Source organism: Tamandua tetradactyla, chromosome 14 (assembly GCF_023851605.1).
Source record: "Tamandua tetradactyla isolate mTamTet1 chromosome 14, mTamTet1.pri, whole genome shotgun sequence".
Lineage (NCBI taxonomy): Eukaryota > Metazoa > Chordata > Mammalia > Pilosa > Myrmecophagidae > Tamandua > Tamandua tetradactyla.
This window is the reverse complement of record NC_135340.1, coordinates 74169164-74194537: the sequence shown is the minus strand read 5'-3', so window position 1 is coordinate 74194537 and position 25374 is coordinate 74169164. Positions and strand designations below refer to the sequence as shown.

General features: G+C 44.6%; 1 protein-coding gene across 2 annotated transcripts in view; it reads right to left on the bottom strand.

Moving 5' to 3' along the window:
- Positions 1-860: 860 nt before the first annotated feature.
- Positions 861-25374, bottom strand: part of LIPC (lipase C, hepatic type) — a 184504-nt gene continuing 159990 nt past the window's right edge. For both annotated transcript variants that reach the window (XM_077128030.1, XM_077128031.1), the window contains exons 4-10: positions 24107-24289; positions 23467-23584; positions 20535-20768; positions 19474-19716; positions 6811-6928; positions 5035-5253; positions 861-2323 (exon numbers count right to left, since the gene is read on the bottom strand). In XM_077128030.1, the coding sequence (XP_076984145.1) occupies positions 2212-2323; positions 5035-5253; positions 6811-6928; positions 19474-19716; positions 20535-20768; positions 23467-23584; positions 24107-24289 (1227 nt within the window). In that variant the 3' untranslated portion in view covers positions 861-2211. The remainder of the gene's footprint in view (positions 2324-5034; positions 5254-6810; positions 6929-19473; positions 19717-20534; positions 20769-23466; positions 23585-24106; positions 24290-25374) is intronic.

The window sequence follows — 25374 nt, the reverse complement described above, 5'->3', positions numbered from 1 at the left end:
TTGTCATGTTGACTGCTTACTGAATTCTCTGCCCCAAAATGTTATGTTGTACTGTGTCACTTCAAGTTTTCTTACTAAAGATGAAATAACCTCTAATGATATTTCCTGTGAGTCTACATGTATATTGAAATTCATTCAAACTATATTAGAAAAAAAAATGTTTGTTTTAACGTTGCCCTTCATTTTCTTATGGTTTTTCATATTGTGAAATGCGACTTTCATACCAAAAAGTGCACACAATATATATGCACAATTTAAAAAATGGTTTTAAAGAAGAATGCTTGGTGTAAGCACCACCCAAAGCAAGGAGAACAGGGCTGACACCTGGATTTCAGTGTGCCTTCTCCTTCCTAGAGTTAGCACAAGCCTCAGTTTCATGGTAGTGTTATTGCTTTTGCTTATAGTTTTATCACCTGCTTATCCCTCTCTAATGATGCAAGCTTTGCTTGCATCAAACTATATGTAGTTTTTGTGTCTTTGTGCAAGTGCATGGGCCTGTGAGTGAAAGCCTCCTTAAATTTTGTGCTCTAGGTGTCTCCCTGCCTCACTCCGGTTCCAGCCCTGTTCTTCTGGTGTGTAGCTTCCATTCATCTTTCCCACTGGTGCGTGACAATCTATGAGTAAGAATACATCACAGTTGATTTCCGCATTCTATTGATGGGCATTTGGTGGCTTCTGATTTTTACTACTTCAAGGCTGATATGACTATTCTTGTACGTGTATCCTGATGTACATGTATATATAATGTTCTCTAGGATATATAGCAAGGAGTGTTTTCATATTGTTTTTTAAAGGTAATAGTTTAAATTCTTTCTGGATAGTTGGTGATAAAATACGACAATCCAATACAAGCATGATTTTATTGTAAACCATGGTATTTTAGACATTTTATTATACATCAATTCTAGAGATTATATATCAATTCTAGAAATGCATGTGCGTGTGCACATGAGCATGTACACACACACACACACACCACTGTATTAACCAGGGTTCTCTAGAGAAACAGGACCAACAAGATATATCTGTAAATAGGAGATTTATAAAAGTGTCTCATGCAACTGTGGGGATGTAAGAGTCCCAAATCTGTAGGGCCAAATACTTTTGCAGGCTATTAGCATTCAGGACAGAATGCTTCCTTTTAAAACTTTGACCCAACTGTCTTTCTTTCCACCCATACCCCTTAGTTTCAGGTGTCTTTCAAGGGACAATAAAAGTGAACTATGCAAGATAATCTTGAATTGATCGAGTGAGAGGCCGACCTCTCTTCAAGAATTTTGGTGTCATGAACCTTGTTTAATCTGCTATGATGAAAAGAATGTGAACCATGAGCCAGTATCTAGGACCTGCTTCCGTCAAGTGTTTTTTTTAGGGATTTTGCTGGGCAAAATACTATTATTTCAACTTTTACATGGGCAGGCACCGGGAATCAAACCCGGGTCCTCTGGCATTGCAGGCAAGCCTTCCTGCATGCTAAGCCACTGTGGCCCATCCCTATTATTTCAACTTTTGGACAGTTTGAGACTTGGTATCTAACTTGCTGAGATATCCTAAGTTTTCTATTAGCGTTTGTTGCAAGTATTAGCAAAGGAGGAAAGTTGTATTATAATTTAAATATTAAAATGACTAACTGTCCAGCTTTCATTGATATCACTATTAACTTTGGTGGAATTTCACTTCTATGTGTTTCAGCTACCTAACTGTATTATTTGTATGATGATAACTATTAGTTTAATTAGATGTTTTCTTCTTTCAGTGACTTGTATTGTCTTAATGGCTGTGTATATCAGGACACACGATTAGTGGTTAATTGCAATTTTACTTTATTGAAGTGCTAGTTATATAATAAAGCATCTTTTTGGTATGGTTCAAAAAACTGTTCATAATAAACTAACAAGGAAAAATGGGAAATCTGATGATTATGAAAGATATTTTACATTAGAACAATGGATTTCAAATGCCTCTTAACATTTGTACTAATTTTCATGCATTACCATTCAATCAAAGGTAACACCAGTAAATGTTTAGTTGCACTAATATTTGAAAATAGATGCAAATAAGGTTTTAAAGAGCTCAGTTTAAATAGTGAAATGTATCCCCTTTAAATCTAAACTTTATACAAAAATCCTTATATAACTCTGGTTGGAGGTTTGTTAGACTCCTGATAAAATAAAAAATTCATTTATCCTTTATGCTGGACTTCATTATAGCTCATCTGATCTTTTGCTTCCGTTTTTTAGGCTTTACTTCACATCTCACAAAGATTTTCTCTTGGGTCGGGTGAAATTGTAGACCTTCCATGTTTTCTGGGCAAAATGTCATTCTGAGAAGAAAACACAAAGCAAAGGCAGCATTAAGTTTTAGATGAAGCTTGCTAAGTGTTTCATTCCTGGTCAAATACTTATTCAATTTATATAACGCATGCACTGGTGCTTTTTAAATTAGATTCTTATGTTTGCAAATATTTTCATAATTTCAGAGAAAGACAAAATTCAAGTCAGTGAAATTAAATGCTCTAAGGCTTCCTAGGATTCTGTACTGGGGTGATTTGAATTGATGATACCGCAGTCTAAAGGGCAGCTCTCCTTGTTCTCTCTAGAACAGATCATCAGTGATTGGAGGGTTACTTGTTTCTTTCTCTACATCGCCCTGGCTCTGGGGCAAACGTTCTCAGTTCTTTCAACTTTACCTCACATAGCAGGATTAACAACCACATCTTACTTCCTTGGACAGGCTTCAATTTGTCTTTGACCTTCTTAAAATCCCATGGAGATGGTACAACTGTCATCAGCCTCTGCCTGGGCCAGCATTGCAAGCCTTATTCCTTCCTCTTATCGTGAAGATGCTGTTTAACCACAGAGATCACCCTATATACTTTGTGGAGAACAAACACCAGATTGCTTTGACTGTTAATTTGGTCTAAGATGCCACTTGCATTAGTAGTTTCAACAGCATCTATTTTTAAAAAATTAGCAGAAGTCATAGAGAATTCTAGTCTGTAATTGTCTTTACTAAATCAGACTTTTAAATTTAAAAATTATTATGAGTAATTTGTGAATGCATTCTTAAAAAAATTCAAGTGGTAAAAAACATATGAACCCATGATCAAAGAAGAAATCACAAGGGAAATTAGGGAATATCTTGAAGTGAATGAAAATAAAAACACAACATGCCCAAACTTATGGGATGCAGCAAAGGCAGTGCTGAGAGGGAAATTTGTAGCTTTAAATGCTTACATTTAAAAAAGGAGAAAAATCTCAAATCAGAACCCTCATCTCACAACAGGAGGATCAAGTAGAAGTAGAGCAAACTAAATCCAGGAAAATCAGATTAATGTGGTCAAGACAAATGGAGGGAGAAACTCTGAATGGAGGGAGGAACTCTGTTGGAAACAGTACATGGGCAGTGGGGGGGCGGGGAATGAGTCAGCCAAACCTGAGGCAGCTCTGGGCTTGGACAGTATGAGCAATATCCCCAAGCTGTGTAACTTCTGTGAGGCTTTGGTTCCTAATCTGCATAGCTGGGGTTACTCATTTCAGAGGGTTATTGGGAAGGTTAAATGAGCTTAATGGCTATAGACCACTTAATTCAATGCCCACCAAGCAGTAGGGTCTCCATAAGTGTGCCAATTTCCTTCCCTGTGCTCTGTCCTTTTCAGGAGCATGTGGGTCTGCACCAGTGGGGAAGGCAGTGTTGGGCTTTATACATCCTTTCAGAACAAGTCACGTAGAATTGTTATGGTGAACAGCCACCAAACCTGGAGTGTTACCCTCTAGCTAAGAGAATGCGGGGAGGGGTGATGCTAAGAAGTAGTGCTATTCTAAAGAGCCAAAGAGTCATGCAAGAACGGCTCAGTAGATAAGAGAAGCAGTTTAATTTTTTCAAATTGATCCTGTGGTAAAATCTGTTGGCAGACTGCAGAGTATATTCTTAGTAATTGCCAGGACTCTGTATCCCAGGGAGATAAAAATCTCAGAGTGAGGTTCTATAAGGGACTGGGAACATAAATCTGCCACCGGCCGGCTCCTGGCAGAGAAATTCAAGGAGTGAGGGAGGTGTGTAGCCTGGAGGTTGGAGAATTGCTGCTTTCCATCTCTACTGAGGACAAGCCAAAGAGAGAAAGAGGCTTCCCAACACAGGAAGGTGGGACAGGAGAAACAAGGACAAAGGGAAGAAAAAGGAAAGGGTCGGGGAAAGGACAGAATTCTCCTTTCATGGAGAACTACAGAACTATAGAAAAACATGGTTGCCATGACAAATTGTTTTGTGCACCCCCCTTAGCTTATCTGGGGAGCCTGGAGGAGCTGCCACACCATCCCTTTCTCTTATTTACTCCTTACTTCCCACCCCAACCCCTTCTTTTTCCTGGGACTTTGGGGCCAGGGTGGGGGATCTACATCAAACAGAGCAGTGTGTGGTCATTCATTGATCCACATCAGAATTTCTTGGGGCCTGTGCTAAAAATGCAAATCCCTAGGTCCTCTCTCAAACAACAGTGAATCAGAAGCTCAGCAGGCAGGTCTGGGCATTTTGCATATTTAGTAAGCTTCCCAGTGACTCTAATGTACTCTAAGATTTGAAAGTCACCACAAAGAGAGTGGTAAATTGAGATTTTGAGATTACGATGTGTTAAAAGCATTTATCTGGATAAATAATGAAAAGAAATATTGCCTCTAAGTTCTTGCCACTTAAAGTGTGGTCCTTGACGCAGCAGCACTGACATCACCTGGTGAATTATCTGCATGTCAAAGGTTGAGAAGCATGGAGGCTCATGAGGTGGTTCTCAAACTACTGAGGGTGCTAGCTATTAACCAGGGGCAGTGGGAAGTGGCTACACTGGGGATCAGAAGACCTGGCTTCCAACGGTCTTCCCACCAGTGGCTGTGTGAACTTGAGGTGGTCACGTCACGTCCTTGAGTATCTAAGGCATGATGGTACCCACTTCATAAGATAGATGTTGGTATTAAATTGTGAAAGTGCTTAGCACATGAAAGTGCTTACTATATGTTAGTAGGATATTGAACCCCCAGTCACCTTTGCTGGGTTTCTCCTGATTTGACCTTGATGGTCTTCAGAGCGAGGCCTGAGTAGTGAGGCTCTGTGGCCCATGGGATGATGGTTTGGACGGTGTTCCAGACATTGGCCCATACTGCGCTGTTTTCCCTCTTGAACTTGATCATGACCAGCTCACCGATGTCCAAATCCAATGTGATAAGAAAGGAGTAGGTTTTATTACTAGCAATTCTTTCACTGCTTGAAGATACAAAGGAAACCAGACTCAGTTTATGGGTAAGAACAAAGTGATGCTTAGGCACATTTCATGATGTGCTAAGTTCACCTGAGTGACTTGGGATGGTCATTTTTCTGCATTTACCAAACTGGTGTTTGACAGTCTATTAATAGAGATAGCAATATGTGAGCCAGGAAAAAAAAAGGGATTTTCTGATCCAATAAAATTGGAGAAATCATATTGTATTCCGTGTTAGCCTTGCAATAATAATCCAGTTAACTTTGTTTAGTACAGGCTATTTCTTCCTAGCTTTTAGATAAACAAATTGAGAAAGCTGCAAATTGGGAAAGCTATTGATTAACAAATTGGGAAAGCAGGGGGGCTTTGATAGTGGCCGCTGGAAGGCCCAGTTCTCTCTAGGTTTGATTCATGCAGTAGGTTCATATCATATTCTTTTGTCCATGGTAATGCTTTTTGCCTCTATATAAATAGAAATTTCTGTTAATGCAACAAAATGCGTCAATAATAGAGATAATATCTAAAAAGATGCACCAATCTGAGGCAAAATTTAAATGTAGGCCCTTAGGTATAATTAACAACTTTACTCACTAATCTTCAAAACATTAAAATGTCCCAACACTGACAGAGCAGCCAGATTTCCATTTCCAGTATGTAGAACAAAGGAATTTGGAGCAGAGGTAATATTGAATTTAGGGTAAGACAGATGGATGGAGGGTTCCCTTGCTTAGCTCGCTGTAGCACTTCTTGCAGAATGTTGTAAAGAATTGTTCATGAATTCACCCACCCTTCTCGGCTGTGAGCATCCTCAGGGTTGGGTCCTTTCTAGCTCTAGTGTGAGGCACCACCAAACTCTTGGTGAATGAACCATGGTGTTGATCTTAGATCCAAAGCTAAGGGCAATTTTCAGGCAGTTGAGGGCTGGACCCAGAGTGGGTGAAGGGTTAGTGTCACTTGCCAAGGAGGGCCCATGCTGAGGATAAAGAGACTGGATAAAGCAGCTGTTGAGCTCTTTCCAGCAGCTGAGTCTGAGGAGCCTCTGAGTAAGGTGTTGTAAAGCCACTGCTTCGGTTGTGAGCAGATATGTAGGGGTGAAGGACAGATAAGGAGAACTGGTAGAGAAGGCTGATTGAGAGTAAAAATTCATGCTAAATTGGATGAAACCGGTTTTATTTCTGTATTATGGTTTTTCTGAACCCACTAGGAAGGAGTTCCGAACTTTCTTGTAGAGAGCTGAGCAGTCCCTTGCCAGTTCTCCCTGCTGGGATCTTCTTCCTGAACTGTAGATATTGACTGGCTGCCTGTGGCTTTCCTCTTTGCCCAGTGCACATCGCATTAGGCCCATCACACACGCAGGTAGCATTACCACGAGGCAATTGGTAGAACATGGGGAAGCTGAGGAGGGGCTGGCGTGGATGTCCCAACTGACATAGAATAGGGGGCAGTCATAATGGGCTGAAAAGTTGTGTTTGGCCTGGCCCTTAGGAAATATGGACTACCCAGGCCCTGTGAGAAAAATAAGTGTGCCACCACCCTAGATGGGTTCTCCATCTCATACTCACAGAGTGATGGGAATTCTCTGCATATCCTCTTTTGTTCCAAGTAACAACATGGTAAAAGTTGGTTCTACTGGTTTCTCAATTTGGTTGATGAACTGGATCTTAAATTGGTAATGATAAACTAGAGAAAGAGAGAGAGAGGGAACATGTAAGCAGGACTTTTTATTAAAACTCTTATAATTTCTTTAAATTAAACAATACACACAGACCAAAAACAGACAAAGGCATAAAAAGAAAGGAAAATTACAAACCAAAATTTCTCATGAACATAGGTGCAAAAATCCTCAACAAAATATTAGGAAAGCAAGCCCAATAATGTACAAGAAGAATTCTGTACCACAAGTGGGGCTGTACCAATGGTTCTGAAGCAGGTAAATAGGGCAGGAGGGAGGGGGACATGGTCCTAAGAGTAAACTAGGAAGTTCCTTTGGCGCTCTCACACACGCCTTGTGCTCCTAGCCCACCCCGAAAAGAACCAATGAGAAGTGCAGCTTATCAATCCCTTATTAGCATAGCCAGAGGGAGAAGGGCCCCTCCAAGTCCTTATAATGCAAGGATCCCGGCCTCAGAGGGCTTCTCTTCCTTTGGAGAATGCTCACACTCACTTCCTTCGAGCATGTACTTTCGCAGTGAACTTTTTGGCTGTGGATACCGACAAGCCCTTGGATTCTATCCTGCAGCTGAGTCAAGAACCCTCACGCCCGGCCCCATTTGAGGTCTCTAACTCTCCAAGAACTCCGGGGGCTCTCCAGCATCAGTTCCAGTACAAACGGTGCTGGAACAACTGGGCATTCACAAGCCAAAGAATGAATCTAAACACCAACCTTATACCTTTCACCAAAACCAAGTCAAAATGGATCAAAGGCCTGAATGTAAAATGCGAAACTATAAACTTCTAGAAGATAACACAGGAGAAAAATCGAAGTGGCCTTGTTTAGGTACAATGCCCCAAAGCATGATCTGTGAAAGAAAAAAGATCAATGTTGGATATCATTAAGTAAAAGTAATAAAAACTTCTGCTCTGTGAAGGACACTGTTAAGAAAATGAAAAGGCAAGCCACAGACTGGGAGAAAATATATGCAAAAACACTTTGACAAAGGACCTGTATCCAAAATCTTCAAAGAACTCTTAACACTCAATAATGAGAAAACAAATAGCCTAATTAGAAAATGGGCAAAAGAGATGGACACTTCACCAAAGAACAGACACAGGTGGAAAATGGTATATAAAAAGATGCTTAATAGCCTATAAAATTAAGGAATTGCAAATTAAACATGAGGAGGAAAAGTGTAAATGAATAGATGCCAAAACATTGACATATTTTTTCCCTAGGTGCTGGCATTATAAATACTTTTTATTTTCTCTGTTTGCTTCTTGGTATTTTTAAAATGCCTACAGAAGACTCATATTGTGAGAATATAAAAATAATAAAGTTTACTTAACAAAAGAAGGTGAATAGGAGTGTAGTATATTGGGCATTTTCACCAAATTCTGATGCATATCCTATTGAAATAGATCATATATTTGGCAATGGACCGCTTTCATAAATCAAAGGTATATATCTCTTAAGCACCTGACAAAGACAAGAGAGCACACTAGTTTTACATTTTTGCTTCTCTCTGATGGGGTCAGCCTCAGGGTGGGCAGAGCTGCTGCTAAGAAGTGTATGCTCTAATGACCATATCTCTATATTGGGGTAGTTCCTGGGAACTAGTCTTTAGGGGTTCAACAAGCACAAATCTTAATGGAAATAAGATAATTCTAGTTTTAGAATGTGTGTCTAAAAGACTCCTGTCTGATCAAATGTCCAGAATATCCTTCTGCTGGGTTGTTTGGAAGAGAGAATTTATTTTATTCTTTTTTATTGAAATAAATTCTGTATTTAATGAATCAAAGCAAATTGCTTGCACAGGGCAGGCATTATTTAAACTCTTTACACTGCATTACCTCAATTGTCATAGCAAACCTATAAGTATTATTATCATCATCCTGTTTTATAAGTAAAAAATAAGTTTTATATATAAAAGTGGGGCTCAGATAGGTGAAGTGACTTGCCCAAGGTCACGTGGCAAAGTCTGTGCTCCTCATCTCCCTGCACCTATTAACTGTTAAGGCTCCTAGGTGGTTTGTGGCTTGGCCTGTATTGTTCCACCAACCAGCTGTGGGGCTGGTTTGAAAATAACCTTACCTTCTTCCAAAAATAGTTGATTGCTGCTTAGATTCTTTCTCTCGTTCGCATATTCTTTAAGTAACCGTAGTGTTCTAGCTCCAAGATTGCAAACAGCTCTAGAACTGTATGTCAGTTCCATTTGATTGATAGTGATTGCACAGAACCCTGTGTTGAGATCTATTCTGAAATCATGTCCAGGCTCTTGGGAAGATTGGTGTCTGCCTTGGGCAAAGGATAGGGATTTACAATATGCTTCCTATATAGCTGCCTTTCCTATTCTAGGCAGTGATTCATCTACTAATCCTGATATGGTGCTTTGCATATAGTAGCCACTGAAGAAACTTCTGTAGGATGAATGAACTGTCAGCTTGCTGGGGGTGATGTATCAGAATGTGTATTACACCTAGTGAAATGGAAATCACTTCTGAGAATTCAAAACATGAGTTTCAAACTTTGTTGTAGGAAAATTGCTATTGGAAACGATAGATGATGGTAGCTAGCCTCTGGATCACTCATCCCATGACCCAGCCTGTGGAGATTTATCATCTTCATGAAGCAGTCTATTAATTCCCAAATGGCGCCATTTCTATGGAGGTTGTCAACACACCAGCTGCAGTGTCCTGGGGTGCCTATATCCCTGAGTGTTTGGATAATTTACACAATCTTATCTTCTGGCATAAACCAATCTCTCGGTTTGGGTTTTGTGGTGGGTTTGCTCGTTTGGCTGGAGATACCTTTTGGGTTTATTTAAAGGGTTGTCTTTGAAGCACCATACGATTGTATTTATATTCACAAGAACCAAATACTAAAAATTGATTGGTAGGCGAAGAACTTTCTGCTTTAGGTAAGAGCTAGCTCATGTAGCTTCTAGCACCTAATACCATGCCCTCTGCCTGTTAGGTGCTTTAATCATCAAACCTGGAATGGAGTAGTTTGATGACCTCATGACTGTGGGTAAGAAATAAAAGACGAGCTTTGGCTTCAAACCCTTGGGTGGCCACAGTGGAGAAAGGACTCTGCCTATCATTCCAGAAGCCTCTGGAGAGGTCTCATGCTATTCAGGGTGTGCTGAAGGAACTTTGTAACAAGTGAATAGCATTATAGTTGAAGTGAGGCAAAAAGACAAATCCTTCCAAAGTCCTAGTTCTGTAGCATAAGGATGGGGAGAGGGTGGGACCCAGACAAGGCAAGATGGGAGGGCTGGCCTCAGGTTAACCTCTTAACGAGGAGCCGGGTATCTTCTAACATACCCAAGGAACATTTATAGCAACGTCAATTCAGTTTAATAGGTATTAGTTGTCGTCAACTGTGTGCTTAGCCCAGTGCAAAAAGCTGCTGGGAATAAACAAGTAAAAGAGGAGTGTAATTGGTGGTATGTCTGAATAATAACATTGGCTCATATTTATAATAGGATTGCCATGTGCCAGGTGCTTTACATCTATTACCTCATTTCATCCTCACAAGCACCTTAGGATGTGGGTACTTTTATTATTTTATAGAAGAGGAAACTGAAGCACAGAGAGGTTAAGTGCTTTTTCCAAGATCACGCAGTTAGAAAGTAGCATAGTTGGGATATGAGCCCAGATGGCCTGGCATCAGAAATGTTTATACCTGTGACCTTTATAAACTCTAAGGAAGAAATTGAGATGTAGAAACCTTTAAGTCAAAGACATCATAACAGAATTATTTAATCAAATCAAACCAAGCCAAAATCATCCTAAACATTCAGTAATAGAGGAATGATGATGGACTAATAATAACAATTTTAACTACCATTTAGTTCTTTCCCGTGCCCCAGACACTGAGCTAATCATTTCACATAATTATCTGTTTATCTCATCAACTTTATAAGGGTCCTGCATTATCCTCCCTCCTGTGTCATTTTACAAATGAAGAAGCTGAGGCTCAGAAAAGTTAAGCAACTTGTCCACTGTCATGCAGCTGATAATTGGTGGAGGTGCAATTAGATGTTAGTCTGCCGATGCCGAGTTCATATTCGCAACCATGTGATTTACTCTTATGAATCCCTTAAAAGATATTTTTGGAAGGATTTCAGTGTCTACGAGAGTGGAAAAAACAAAACAAACTGAACAGAATACCAAATTGTGTATCTACTATCAGACTGAAACCCTATAAAACAGTATGTACAGAAGTGGGAGAACTCACAGAAATATGATCTTATCTCTAGAGAAGGGAGAGAGTTAATTTTTATTGTCTTCTTTATGCTTTTCTGCAAGTTCCACATTTTCTACAAAAAGCTTGTATTCTAATTAGAATCTTACTGGAAAAAAGAGAAAGTTTTTTTTTCTTTTCTTTTTTTAAGTATTTGAAAAGAAAACAAGAGAAATAGAAGCTGCAGTCCTGGTCCTATTGGACCTGGCAGCTGGGAAGCAGAGTCACTTATGGGGCTCATGTCACCTTCTGCCTTGTCTCTTGGGCACCGGTACCCTTGTCTTATCTCCTCAGAGGCAGTGCTGGGGTCAGATGGCACACACTAGGCGTGCAAGGAGCACTTAAAGGGTTCTGTGTGCAGGGCATTAAAGACCCTAACTGTGCGTGAGGTCTTGTTGGTTTGTGCAGGTTAGTGGGATGCCCTGATATAACCCAAAGTAATTTGGACAGAGAATAAAGAAGTATTTGCAAAGTCTTCTTCAGGGGCTGGGGAGAAAGGAGGAAGAATTCAACTCCCCCATCTGGGGAATTCCTGATATTCTCACAAGCAGTGGGGACAACCAAATCAACAGGCCAAGCCTTCAATCTTGGGGGTTACCTCTATGAAGCTTATTCCTGCAAAGGAGAAGCTAAGCCTACTGGTAATTAAGCCTGAGTCACGCCCAAGAGAATCTCTTTTGTTGCTCAGTTGTGGCAGGTGAACTCATTGCTTTTCCCCCTATGTGGGACATGACTCCCAGGGGTGTAAATCTCCCTGGCAATGTGGAACCTGACTCCTGGGGATGAACTGGGACCCAGGATCATGGAGATGAGAAAGCCTCTTGACCAAAAGGTGGGGAGAGGGAAATGAGACAAAATAAAGTTTCAGTGGCCGAGAGATTTCAAACAGAGAGGTTATCTGGAGGTTATTGTTATGCATTATACAGATATCCCTTTTTAGTTTATGGCGTATTGGAGTGGCTGGAGGGAAGTACCTGAAACTGTTGAGCTGTGTTCCAGTAGCCTTGATTCTTGAAGACGATTGTATAAAGAAAAAACTTCTACAATGTGACCATGTGATTGTGAAAATCTTGTGTCTGATGCTCCTTTTACATCGGGTTATGAACAGATAAGTAAAAAAAAAAGGTAGTGGTAGAATACTCATCTTCCATGCGAGAGACGTGGGTTCGGTTCCCAGACCATGCACCAAAAAACAAAACAAAAACGGGGAGGAGTGATAAAAAATAAATAGTGGGGGACATAAAGTATAAAAATTGGGTATATTGGAATACTATGGGTCAATGAGAGGGAAGGGTTAGGGGTATGGGATGTATGAGTTCCTTTTTTTTCCTTTTTATTACTTTCTCTGGAGTGATGCAAATGTTCTAAAAATGATCATGGTAAAGAATACACAGCTATGTGATGATACTGTGAGCCACTGATTGTATAATATGTTTTTTATTTCTCAATAAAAATAATTTTTATAAAAAGGCCCCCAACTGTGAACAGCTATAAGATAGCTTCTATTTTATTTGTTACGATCCTAATTTGCATCAGGCTACATACTATTGTTTTACACACATCCTTTCTAGTACTCGTAGCAAGAAGGAATAAGGAGAGCAGGCTAGTTAGTTTCCATTTGCAACCCCCACCCCTGCTATCCTATTCTGTTCTCTCATCTGTTCTTTGTCCATCTCTGCCCTGCTCTGAGCCCAGCCTGCTTCGGGCCCCCTTGCCAACTGCTTTTCAGTTGATTTGACCCCCCGGAGGCACGTGCAGGAGATGGGGACAGGAAGAGAGAGAAGTCTGGCTATTTTTCGTTGCCTTCTCCCTGCTTCAGAGCATGACCGTGGCAGTCTCCCTGGGCTTTCCTTTCCTTGCTTATTCCAGAATGTTGTCAAATTTGGGGTGCATCAACACCTCCGATTGGTGGCCTCAATTCTGCCACTTGCTCTTGTCAGCTGACCCAAGTGGAGTCCTGTTTGCTGCTGAGACCCAGGCAGAGTGATGAATTACAGATAAGGAAGCTGAGGTTTGGAGACGTGTCTAAGCTAGTTAGAAGTGGAGCAGAATTTGAACCTAAAGATCTGCCTGATTCCAAAAGACCTTTGCCACTTGTCTCCAGTGGTTCTGGTTCTGCACTTTGAAAGCAAACAGCAAACATTCAGCCTCTGGAGAAAAGCCGCGGTTGAAAGCTTGCCTTCAGTGAAACCATGGAGACAAAGTGGCTGAGGGATCCGACCTGTCGGCATTGACCCCGTGGTATCAATGCTTGATTCCTCCCTCTGCCCTCCAGAATGACTAGTCTCTGAGTGGAGACGTTTCCCGTCCTTGCACTGGAGATGGGTTTTATCTTCCTTTTTCCTTACATTGTGAGTAGGAGGAGAGCAATTTCCAGGTCTGAAATGTTCTGAGTCTACGATTCTGGGGGAAGGTGCTGTGTAAAACCTGGGAGTTGGCTTAGATGATTGTGAAAGCTCCTTAGCACTTACATCCTAAGACTGAGAAGTACCTGCTCCCCAGCAGGTGTCTTCCTGGTGTGTAAGGTGTGAGAAACCTGAGTGAAAGGGCTGTGTGTGAGCTCATGAAAGAATGGCCAAAGCACAGGAGAGAGGGGATGAGGGAGTCCTTGCTATTTGCAGGAGGAATGTTCTGGAAAAACAGCACGTCTGCTGAACTGATAGCACAGGGAGTCCTGTGCTACCTGCTGTAGGAAAAGTCCCTTTTTTGGAGAAATCTAGAAATGAAATTAGTTTTTAAATATGAAGAGGCCTTTTGTACTGAGAACTAATTATTTGTTCTATAAAGTTGGATTTTTGTTCTTCTTAACAACAACAAAAAGATAATGTGACTGCATCATCCCTCCACCCCAAGAAAATGAAGCTATTACAAAGATTAAGGGAAAAAAATGTGAGTAATTTTGCTCACTTCACCTTATGGCATGTTTAATACGGATTTAAAAAAATGGTTTAGGGAAAATACTTTGATCCTATGACTGCTGAGAGGCTGGCATACACATCCTGCAACTGGCAGGAGAAATTATTTCGGGTCTTAAAGATGAAAAGCATGAAATAGTCCATTAACTTTGAATGAGATCAGGCAAGCTCTGTCTAGAGCAGACATGTGCAGACTCTGGAGAGTCTCTGGCCAGGGGGTCTTCCTGGGGTTCACATGCCCCCCCAAATACTGATTCTAGTCCTGTATGGATGCCACCTGGGCAAATTTAAAAAGAAAAATTTAAGTTTCATCTCACAAGGCAGTCACTGTGAGCATCAGCTTGTGGATTTTATGAAAAGAGAATATTTCGTTTCTTTCTTTTTTTTTGTCTCATGGAAAAAGTGATTCTGAATGATCAGAAATTGGCTCTGGGAGGTATTTTGACTTCTTGTGCAAACATCAAAGAGGTCTTTTTTTTTTCCTGGAGTATTGATGTTCTCTTGTGGAGATGGTAGGAATAGGATCTCTAGTGTTTTCTTGAAGCACCGAGGGCGTGTTCCTATGTGTGAAATGCTCTAACCTGAGAGGGAAGCTGGAGACCACAGGATTGAGGAGCCCAGGGAAATGTCCGGGGGCTGCCTGGGCCGGGAGGAATGCCTGGCTGTCCGTGGTAAGGGAAGTGGTTGCAGGAACGTCTCAGGGCAGGCTCAAGTGAAGAAGAAAAGGGCCAAGGATTTTGTAAGCCTATGTATCTATCTCTCTGTGTTTACTCGGTGAGTACATATGGATTTAAGTGTCACCCCATTTGTGTGACGCCTGATGACCCAAGATTGGAGACTTGACCCTTCTGTGGGGAGAAAGTTCATCATTGACTGCTAAGGGGTGGAAGATGCGTGTGTGTGTGTGTGTGAAAGGTGAGGAATGTTATATGTGTGTATGTGAGGGGTGTTGTTATGTTTGTGTTTGTATGTGGGTGAGGGGTGAGGGGTGTTGTTATGTGTGTATTTGTGTGAAGGGTGAAGGGTGTGTTACATGTGTGTTTGTGCATGGGTGAGAGGTCAGGGATGGGGCATTGTTCACATCTATTGCCAACTGCTTGTGCCTGGGGACCATCGGCCGCCCGGGTACTGCAATAAGAGGCCTAAGCGGAGAGCTGTGAGGCCTCACCTGGGCCCTCCCCTAGACACCTGTGAGCATGTGATCTTGAGCACGTCATAAGCTCTCTGACTCTCTATTTCCTTATCTTTAAAACGGGGATTCTAAGCCCTCCTGCAGGATTGTGAGGCTGTGACGAGATAGCATATGTCAAAGGGCCTGGCTTTTAGGTGTTACCTCAGTGTTGTGTACTCCCTGTGCAATGCTCAACTGCCCATGCAAGGTTTTGAGACTCACCATAGGTCCCAGTTTTATGGTACATCCCTTTGCTGGTCCCCTGCTGGTCCCCTCCCCTTGCTTGTGGATACAGAGTCAAGGTCATTTATGTAGTTGGCAGCAGAGCCAAGATTCTGGATGTTCCTTACCCCAACCCCAAACCTGTGCTTTTTCTGAAAACTATACCTCCCGCTTCTTCTGGGACTCTCCCTGGAAATCAGTGAAAATCTTCCAAGTAAGTAGTTGAGAAAAGTCAAACATAGAAAGCTTGCAGAAGTCATGGTTTGGTTAGTTTTCTTATCAACTAGAAGAAAAGAGTGGTCTCTTTAGCTGGAGGAGAAATAGAAGCAAGTTCTCAGCAGCGGGATGAGGTGAGTGCTGGGAGAACATGCAGGAAAGGAGAGAACCAGAAGGAAAAGAAACTGAGGACAAAAGAGTGTGAAAAGAGGTCTGGAGCTACTGCTAGAGGCAGCCGCTGGTGGAGGAGACGAAACACACCTGGGACAAGTCAGGGGTAAAAGGTCACTCAGTGAAGGAACATGAGTCCTGTGCTTAGGAGGCCAAAGTGGGAGTAGGAGGAAGGGCTGCGGGAACAGAAGTGATCTGGAATCTACTCACAAACTGTGACCTTGGGAAGGGTATTTAACCTCTCTGATTAAGTGAGATAATTTACGCAAAACTTCCAATATGGTGCTCAGATTAAGTAAGCCCCAACTAAGTGGCTTCCCTCTCCTCCACCCAGTTGCCTTATCAGACTCCTCTGAGGGTTAAATTAGATACAGCGTTTGCTAAGCAGCACTTAATACAGATTAGAATCCCTCCCCTTACCCTTTGAAACAGGCTCCCAATCTGGTAAAATTTCCTACTGAGAGGTGAAGAATGGAAGTGGGCAATTGCCTCATTTCACCCAGCGACTGTTCCCCAGTTCTCTTTGCTACTGCCGCCCTCATCCAGTGTTTATCTGAATTCCAGTGTATGGCTGTACAAAATAGATCCTTTGATGGTTTTGTTGAAATATTTGGGGAACCAGAGGAATGCAGGCCAGGCTAGTCATCTTTAGTGAAACTGCAATTGGGAAGTGATGTTTATCTCGCCCAACCAGTCCCTGCACCTAAATGTATGGTACGATTAGATGTCTTTGAGAAAGATGGATTGTGGTTTTTCTGAATGCGAGTGTCGGGCAAGTCTGTTAAGCATTTGTAGGTTTCCATAAAAAGTGCTGGAGGTGGCCAGTGAAAGCAGCTTTGGAGTCCTGAGCTGGGGACGACTGTGGCCACAGCAGGGTGGGGAATGGTGTGGTGTGGTGGCCTGGATTAAAGGCTTCCCATCAGCATCATTCAGTAGAACTTTCTGCGATGCTGAAAATTCCTATTTCTGTGCTTCCTGGTACCGTATACAGCCACATATTTGAGCATTTGAAAGATGACTGATGTGATTGAGGCACTGAATTTTTAATTTTAAGCTACTCGAATTTGAATTTAAATAATTTAAATTAGTGGTGACCATACTGGACCACATAGCATTATAAGGATTGCCACACCCCATGAGCAGCAGCTTGCGAGCAGGCAGAGTCTCACACGGGTATGATTTTCAGTCATACCCGGGGCAGCTTGGTGTGACCACAGGAATGTTCCTCCCCATGAGTGAGTGGAATCAGGTGGGACCATTAGGACTTTGCTCATCAGAAGGACTGAAGCAGGATGGGGAGAACTTGGAGGGGCCAGGGCAGGCGAGGGTGTAGCACCGGCTGCAGGTCAGCACTGGGACCTCAGTCAGACACTGGGAGTTTGGGTTCCTGATGAGTTCCAGGCACTTCTGCCTTTCCACGGCTGGCCCGGGGGGCTCCATTGCCACTGGATGTCCCTGGAGCAAGATAGCTAGTTGGTAGTGAAGAGACACAATGGAGGTCTCCACGGGACACACTGCCTCAGCCTCTTGACAGCACGGAGCCCCCTGAGGGGAGGGATTCTGCCTACCTGGCCCGCTTCATGCTCCTAGAATGAACGAGTGGATGGACGCTCTGGTTTTGGAGGCTGGTGGGTGACACAGTGCTGTCCTAATGCAAGTCTTTGGTCCTTCTCCATAAGAAAGGGAGCCCACACCAGCGGCCTGCCGTGGCCGCCCCCGCTGCACCCTTAGCCAATGGGAGGGACTCAGTTTAGCCTGTGCCCGCTGCTCTGACTTCCCGCTCTTCCAGCTCATGATACCCGCCTCCCTCCACCATCTGCACGCCCAGTGATGTCATGCCGTCCTCGTCCTTGGGCTGGGCTGGCACCCTCACACCTGATGCAATTCCCAGTCTTTCCCTGGAAGGTGACAAAATTACCTCATTTCCTCCCGGCTGATCTTAGGGAGAAAGCAGGCTCCCAACCCCCCAAACACACACACACACACACACACACACCAGGGGCAGGTTACTCAGGTAAGAATCTCTCAACTAGTTGCTTGGAGGCTGACCTAGGGCCTAAGGTGGGATTCACTTTGTGACTCTGGGCAGGTTAAGTCATATTACCTCTCTGGGCCTCAGTTTCCCCACCTGTAAAATGGTAGGGTTGACTAACCCCTCGCAACTCTAACATTCCACAGTTAAAGTAGCTCCCAGTGAAATGTGATTATCTGAGAGGCATAATCCCTCCAGGAGGCTTTGCCATTTAAAAGAGGAGCTGGTTACCCCAAATGAGTGTCTGATTGGCAGCCTGCGGTGGGGGAGCTCCCTGAAGCATGAGGACTTCCAGACTCCCTCACCTGCTCCCTGATGCCTCTGTCTCCTTCAACGCTGAGGGACAGCACTGGGGACCCCCTGGACCCTCATGCAGGGAAGACTCGCCCTTACTCCAAGTACCCCACGACGCTGTTACCTACGGCTCGCAATGGATCCCTGGCATTCCTGGACCTCCCTGCCTCGGGGAAGGGAAAATTTGGCTTGAGAGCAAACGTTCAAATAAACAGAGGAATCCTTTGTCTAGAAAAATAAGTCACTCGGCAGCTTGAACTTGCAAGTGTGGTCATAAAAGGAGCATTGGACTGGGAGTCAGGTGGACCTGTGTCCGAGGCCTATTTATAGGCCATATGACCATGTGTGGGACAGTTCACGCACCTTGGCTTGCTCACCATTAAAATGGGGGTGAAACAGGCCTGCTGAGTTTGCTTGGTGGGTGTGGGACCCAAAAGGAGTCGATGGCTCTGTCTAATGTTTTCTGTAATATGCTGTACAAAGGTAAGGTGGTGGTAGGGGCACGTTCATATTTTCCAGAAACAAATATGATTGGTAATAAGAAAAACAGCAAAACTCCAGCTTCCTTTTTCCAGCGCTTAAGAGTATGTGCTGTGAAACGGTTAAGATGCTAAATCACTCTGAGCTGTTTTAGGATTAGGCAGAATTGTTAATGGCAGCAGATGGTGGCTTGTTCCCTCCAGGAGGATTTAGGCTTCAGTGGAAGTATTTCTCTGGGCTTCAGCCCAGACATGGTCATAGCCCTTTCTCTGACGTCCCTGTTCAACTAGAGTGTAGCAGGAACTCAGTTTCTGACCCAAAGTTAAAGATCTGATTTGAAAACATTGGAAGCTGAACTTCACGTGGGAAGAGCCTCAGTGTGACAAGATCATCCACGAGCAGCTGATTTGAACTTTAGGGGAAATGACGAACTGTAAGCCTAGACTGGAACCCAATTTTCTCAGGGGACCATGAGCAGAGAGGAGAGAACTGGGTTCTGGTCTAGGCTTGGGCTCCCCTCCAGTCCCTGCACAGTGAGTCCTGGTGACTGAGGCTCAGGCCTTCTGGTTGTAACATTCCAGGGCCCCATAAAAATGGATGAAGAGGGGCCAACCCAAATCAGCAAGGTTATTCCCCCCCTACCACTTGGCAGCATGGTTGCCCCATTACTGGGAAAAGAGAGATGTGGTTTGAACCTCACCATCTGGACTTCGGTGCAGTTTCAGAAACACTCTACTGGTGGAGCGCTTCTGAAGTGCCTACAGTCCGGGAGGAAGAGACTGCGGGAAGCTTCTGAAGGCGCTCAGGCCTCTCGACACTCACCTTTGAATGGGGACTGGGCTCGAGTCAGGAGGAAGAGCCTTCTGCTCTTGCGCTGGGGGTCCTGGCGGACGTAGTAGCCCAGCGTGTTGCAGTGGCCCTTCCTGCAGCTCAGGCACAGGCCCTGGCGGAAGCTGTCCATGCCTCTGCACTGGTACGCCATGCTCTGCAGGTGGCCGTGCAGCAGGGAGTCGATGAAGAGGTGTACCGCTCGCTCATGGGCACATTTTATGGTCTGGGTGATGGCTGCAACACAGGGCAAGAAGGATTTTTATCGCCTCTTAACCCAGAGCACCCTTAATTCAGAGGATCATCTTGCTTTTCAGCTGATAGAAGATGAGCAAATTAGAAAGAAGGGGTGGGGTTGCCGAGATTGACACACTGAAGAGAGTGAGATGTAATGACTGACGGAAGACTACAGAAAGAGCAGACCTGCCTGGGGCCACTTAGCATGGGGGCATAACCCAGGCACCCCAGGGATCCTGAGGGCACCCCTCTATTGCAGCATGGTACAGCAGATGTTTTTTTGTTTTAATCTTTTTTTTTTGGTATGGGCGGGCTCCGGGAATTGAACCTGGGTCTCTGGCATAGCAGGCGAGACCTCTGCCACTGAGCCACCGTGACCTGCCTACGGCAGAAAATACCAAATTATATGCAATCCATTACTTAAGAATGCAGGGGAGTGTAATTCATTTCAAAATTTTTTTTTTTTATCAAATGGTTAGAATTGCACCGGTGTTGATGCCTTGAGAGTGAGTTGACTAGAATGGGCTTCCCTGGAATGCCTCTTTCGTAGTAGAGCTAGATAAATGAGGCACTCCTGTGGTACACTGATGTTCTGATCAGACCTGCAGCCTCTCCCACGACATCTGCTTTAAGTTCAAAGGCAGTCATTACATCCCTTAGGTGACTGGCCTGTAAAACCAGCATGGTCATTGGATTTAGAAGGGAACATTGCAGTAGCCAGAGTCAGAACAGGCTGAACCTGAAACAGCAAGCTTACTGTTTACCTACCAGGGATTTTGAGTTTTGACCAATGCTCTCGGTGCATGTCTCATTCTCACCGTTTAAGCCGTGGCTGGCAATGTGTTTGTAGAGCTCCAAGAAGTGGCAGCCGGGCTGGAAGGAGCCTCCATTGGGGTAGAAGTCGTAGTGTGCGATGGGCTGTTTGATGCCCACGCTGAGGCCCATGTGGTCACGGGTGAAGGTGTGAATGGCGTCCACAAAACTGGCATCATCTGGTGAAAGACGGTCGCTGGGGGAAGCACCTTCAAACAGAGGTCCCGCAGCATCTAGCCCTGACAGCAAAGCAAGGGCAAGGATTAGGTGGAGGCCAGAGAGGGAAGGAGAAGTGCGCTTTTTTTTAGCTTTTTGACATCATCACACGTTCATGAGTGTGGTAGTTAGATTCAGTTGTCAACTTGGCCAGGTGAAGGCGTCTAGATCTATTGCTGTGACATGAGCCAATGGTGTGTGAACCTCATCTGTTGTTGATTATATCTGCAGTTGGCTAGGAGGCATGCCTGCGGCAATGAATGATGTTGTATTTAACTGGCTGGTGCTTAAATGAGAGAGGTCAACGTAGCACAGCCCAAGCAGCTCAGCATACCTCATCTCAGCACTCGCAGCTCAGCCCAGGCCTTTGGAGATGCAGAAAGGAATCACCCCGGGGAAAGTTGTTGGAACCCAGAGGCCTGGAGAGAAGGCCAGCAGAGATCACCCTGTGCCTTCCCACATGAGAAAGAACCTCAGTGGAAAGTTAGCTGCCTTTCCTCTGAAGAACTAACAAAATAAATCCCCTTTTATTAAAAGCCAATCCATCTTTGGTGCGTTGCATTCTGACAGCTAGCAAACTACAACAATGAGCAAGCAGGAAGAAGAAAAACCAGGGCATAATCTTTCTCTAGGAATTCTTACCAAAACCTTTTCACAGTAAAACCACAGTAATTCATGGTGCTGAATTAAACATTGGCCGGACTTTATCTAAGGGGATAAGAGGTTCTCAGAAGCACATGCATTGGTAGAAACAAGGTTATGGGGCAAGGTTTGATTTATTTAAGCAAATCAATTTAAGTACCTTTCAAGCTACTTTCAAGAGCATCTGTTTGTGTACAAAACACCAAGCGCCCTAAACTACCCACCAAAGAAAAAAATTTATTCGCCTGTATGTTGTCAGTTGTTTCCCTAAACAAGCTGACTTTTCTTCCACACTGATGTCATTTCATTGGAATGTCCGGAACAGCCTTGGGACATCACTGTTCCAGGATGTCAATGTTGTGAGCAAATAGGACTGCCTCGTCCTCAAGAGACAGATGTGTTGGCATGAAAAAAGTGGCAGACCCTGACTGACTCTGGCTGGAGAGCATTTATTCGTTTGAATTTTTTTTTTTGCTGCCTTTCTTCCTTTACCTTCTCTGGAAGACCCTTTGGTGTCCCACATCTGCTCTGTCTCCAGCCCTGTGGGTGCGAAGGCGTTGGCAGTGCACTCTGAGATGGTCTGGTCTCCATCCCCCACCCCCAGTTATAAATGAAAGACTTTTTGGTGTAAATTAGATTTCTTTCTTCTTCAGGTTGACCACAAGCAGACAGCAGGGGAATTAATGGCCTTGCTGCCTCTGACGAGTGTGGGCCTGGTGAACCACTGAACATGGCCCAGGTGACCCAGCACAAAGGGGACATTCTGAGCCCGGGCCCGGGGCCACCTCCCTGCGACGTGACTCAGCCTTCTGCTTTGGTTCCTCTGAGACAGGCCGCACCGGCTTCCTGTGAAGGCTTACATGGGGGTTCTGCTCACCCCAGGATCACCGAGGGTTAAGTCAGTGGGGGCCAAATGCAGATCTGTGGACCAGGGCTCACCAGTCACCAGTGAGATGAAGAAAAGTCTTACAAGACAAGGAAATGAGTTCTCATAATGACCAATTTGTTCAGTTTAAGGGTCTAGCATTACCCCTATTCTTTTCCATATGAAAAGAAATCTATTTTATGAAATAATGGTAATGGTAGATAATAATTATCTTTCAAAAATGTTCTTACTTGATAAAGTAAAAAGTCACCACCCTGGGTTGCTCACGTCAGATTTCCTTTGAGTTGTTTTAGCCTGTGAAGGATTGTTTCAGCCTGCTGGGTTTTGACAGGTAAATGGAGTTGAGTATGGGAGCATGTGTGTGAGTGAAGGGCGGGGGGTAAGACACCTTGGGCACATCCAAAGCCCAGAAATATGAAAGGCCACATGTAAACACTATAAAGTGGAGAAAAACCTCCTGTAGCCTGATGCCTAGAACTACAAGAAGGCAATGGCGGAAGACAATGCTGGTGAGCTCTGGGGAAGCATCACTGAAAAAGCCTTGCCTCTGCCTCCTCTGCTTACCATCGGACCTTGGACACTGCGACTGGGGAACACCAGTTGGCTTTTCGGAACGTACTTCTGGGGTAGAGTTGAGGGAGAGGCTGGCATCAGGGACACCTGGGGGAAAGGATTGTCTCTAGCTTTCCCTGGGTATCTAAGGCCATTTCTGGATGGATAGGGGGCTCAATCCAAATGGGTCCCAGAGTAGAACCCATGTGTTTCACAGATGTGAAATTTGAGACACAAACATGGCTGATGTGTGTCTCAAATTAAGGGCTGTGATTCTTCACTCCCTAACTTTGCCACGCTGGGCTTTTTAAATTATAGATTTCAAAATAAAATCCTTCCTGATACAAAAGTACACAGAAAATTCATGTTTTAGTTCCTATTTGGCATGTCTACTGGAGGCATTTATGTGAGGAGAGGCATAGGAATTGGAGCTATAATTTGCTTTTGATTCTCTTGGAAAAGGAGTCTATGACAATGGTTCTATTTAAAATATTGTTACAAGTCCTCCCATGAACTCTAATGTGGCACAGAGGAAGTTGGGGGGATATATTAATGATGACACTGGTTGCAAAGCTGGTGCGTGCTCCACGCTCCCGTGTGGTTCTGGAGATTACAGTTTGCTGGTGCTCAGGCGTGGTTACCTGTAATTCTCCCAATCTTGTGCGTTCCGCCCATGTAACTGCCAGCAAATCCTGAGACGTGCGCACCCAGGCTGTAACCAATTAGATGAACATTGCTTCGAGAAAATGGAACAGATTCCTGGAAGACAGTAGCAGCATGACTGCAGGAGGAGAAGAGCTGCCTGGATGAAATCTTTTATGGGTCCAGCTTGTTCTGGACACCCACCCTGCTCCTTGTACCTCGTTGCAAGCGGGGTGCTTTATTCATACTTCAAAAAGAAACTGGTTTCTCACCTTGCTGAGTATCTCTCTTGGAGGGGCTGACCTGGGACCTGGCCTGGTGGCTGCTGCCTTTCCTGCCTGCCTGTCTTCACCTTGACATCAATGCCCGTTTGTGTGTGGGGTTGATGGTTTACAGGTGTGTTCAGATCCCTTAGCACGTCCAAGGAGGGTGGGCCCCAAAGGATAGAGGATGGGGTAGGAGGAGAAGATGGTTCTACAAGGTAGGGGTTCAAACGAGACAATCAAGCGGGCCCTGGGGACCAGTCTCCTGACCTTGGAAGAGGCGGCTCTCCTGTCTAGGTCGCTGTTGGAGACGAGTTTAATTCATTCTATCTTGAAGGAAGGGAAGGGAGGGGTTGGGGGGTAGGACAGATCTTACCTCCAGCCACTGGATAAGAGCTGCGAGCTCCTGGCCCACGAGGCGGGCGTTGCGGACGGCAATGGTATAGTGGCGGTGGGCCAGGGGGATCCAGTCCAACAGCCCCACGTTCACCGGCCGGGACTGCAGAGACTTCAGCGCAGCCACCATCTGCCAGGTCCAGCTCTCCAGCGTGCCGTCCATCTGTGGGAGGCCGACGGGGTGGTCAGCTTCGTCGGAGGGCAGGAGGGAGTGCAGCGTATATTGCGCCTTCTCCCTGCTCAACCCTCTTCCTTCTCCAGGCCTCAGATAGTGTTGGGTCTGAGAGAAAGACTTTAACACGGGCTTTCCTAGCCTCGGCACTACTGACCCCTGGGTCGGATCCTCCATGGTGGGGGCTGTCCTGTGCACTGTAGGATGTGTAGCTGCACCCCTGGTCTCCACCCACGAGATGCCAGTAGTAACCCCCAGACCTGACAATGAAAAATATATCCAAACTTTGCCAAATGTTTCTTAAGGGGTAAAATCGCCCCTGGCTGAGAAATACTGGCTTAACATTTCCCTACCTCGAGACTTTTCGAGATTTTAGACAGTATAAAAGTCTGAGTAAGTGACCTCTCCTTGGAGGGTCACCTCGCACACTGCCACCTCCACCGACCCTCCGACCCAGGCCCCGGGCATTCTGCTTTGCTTTAGAGGGACGAGCCCTGGGAGCCTCCCCCAAGGAGGAGCTCAGTGGCTGCGGATTGGGAATTGTTCTGTGAATGCCGCTGGTTGGAGAACTGAGCTACAGGGCACTCCTGATGGGTTATGGGGCGGTCGCATTTGTGCTGTGTCTTGAAGGACCAACAGTTCAGTAAGCACAATAAGGGGGCGGGTGAACGTGGTGTGGGGGGCACAGGGTGCTCCAGGCAGATGGGACAGCACGTGCAGAGGCACAGACTCACCAAAGGGCCTGGTTTGTCTGGGGAAAGGAGAAAAGTTGAGTGAACTTAAAGGCTAGACTGAGGGATTGGATGGGGGCGGGACAGGAAGCGGGAGAGCTGTGCTGATGGCCTGGCCTGGCATTTGAACTAAGATGCTTTCATTTAATAAGTGCTTGCAGTGTGAATGTAGCATCTTGTAGCCAGGCTGCCTTGGGTTTAAATCTAGGCTCTCCCTAGCTGAGCCACTTTGCACAAGTTACTTGACCTCTCTGTAACCAGTTTCCTCATCTGGAAAGTGGGGATAATAACAACGCCTGCCTTTGAGGATTGTGGTGAGGGTGAGGTAAGATAATAGATGTGAAG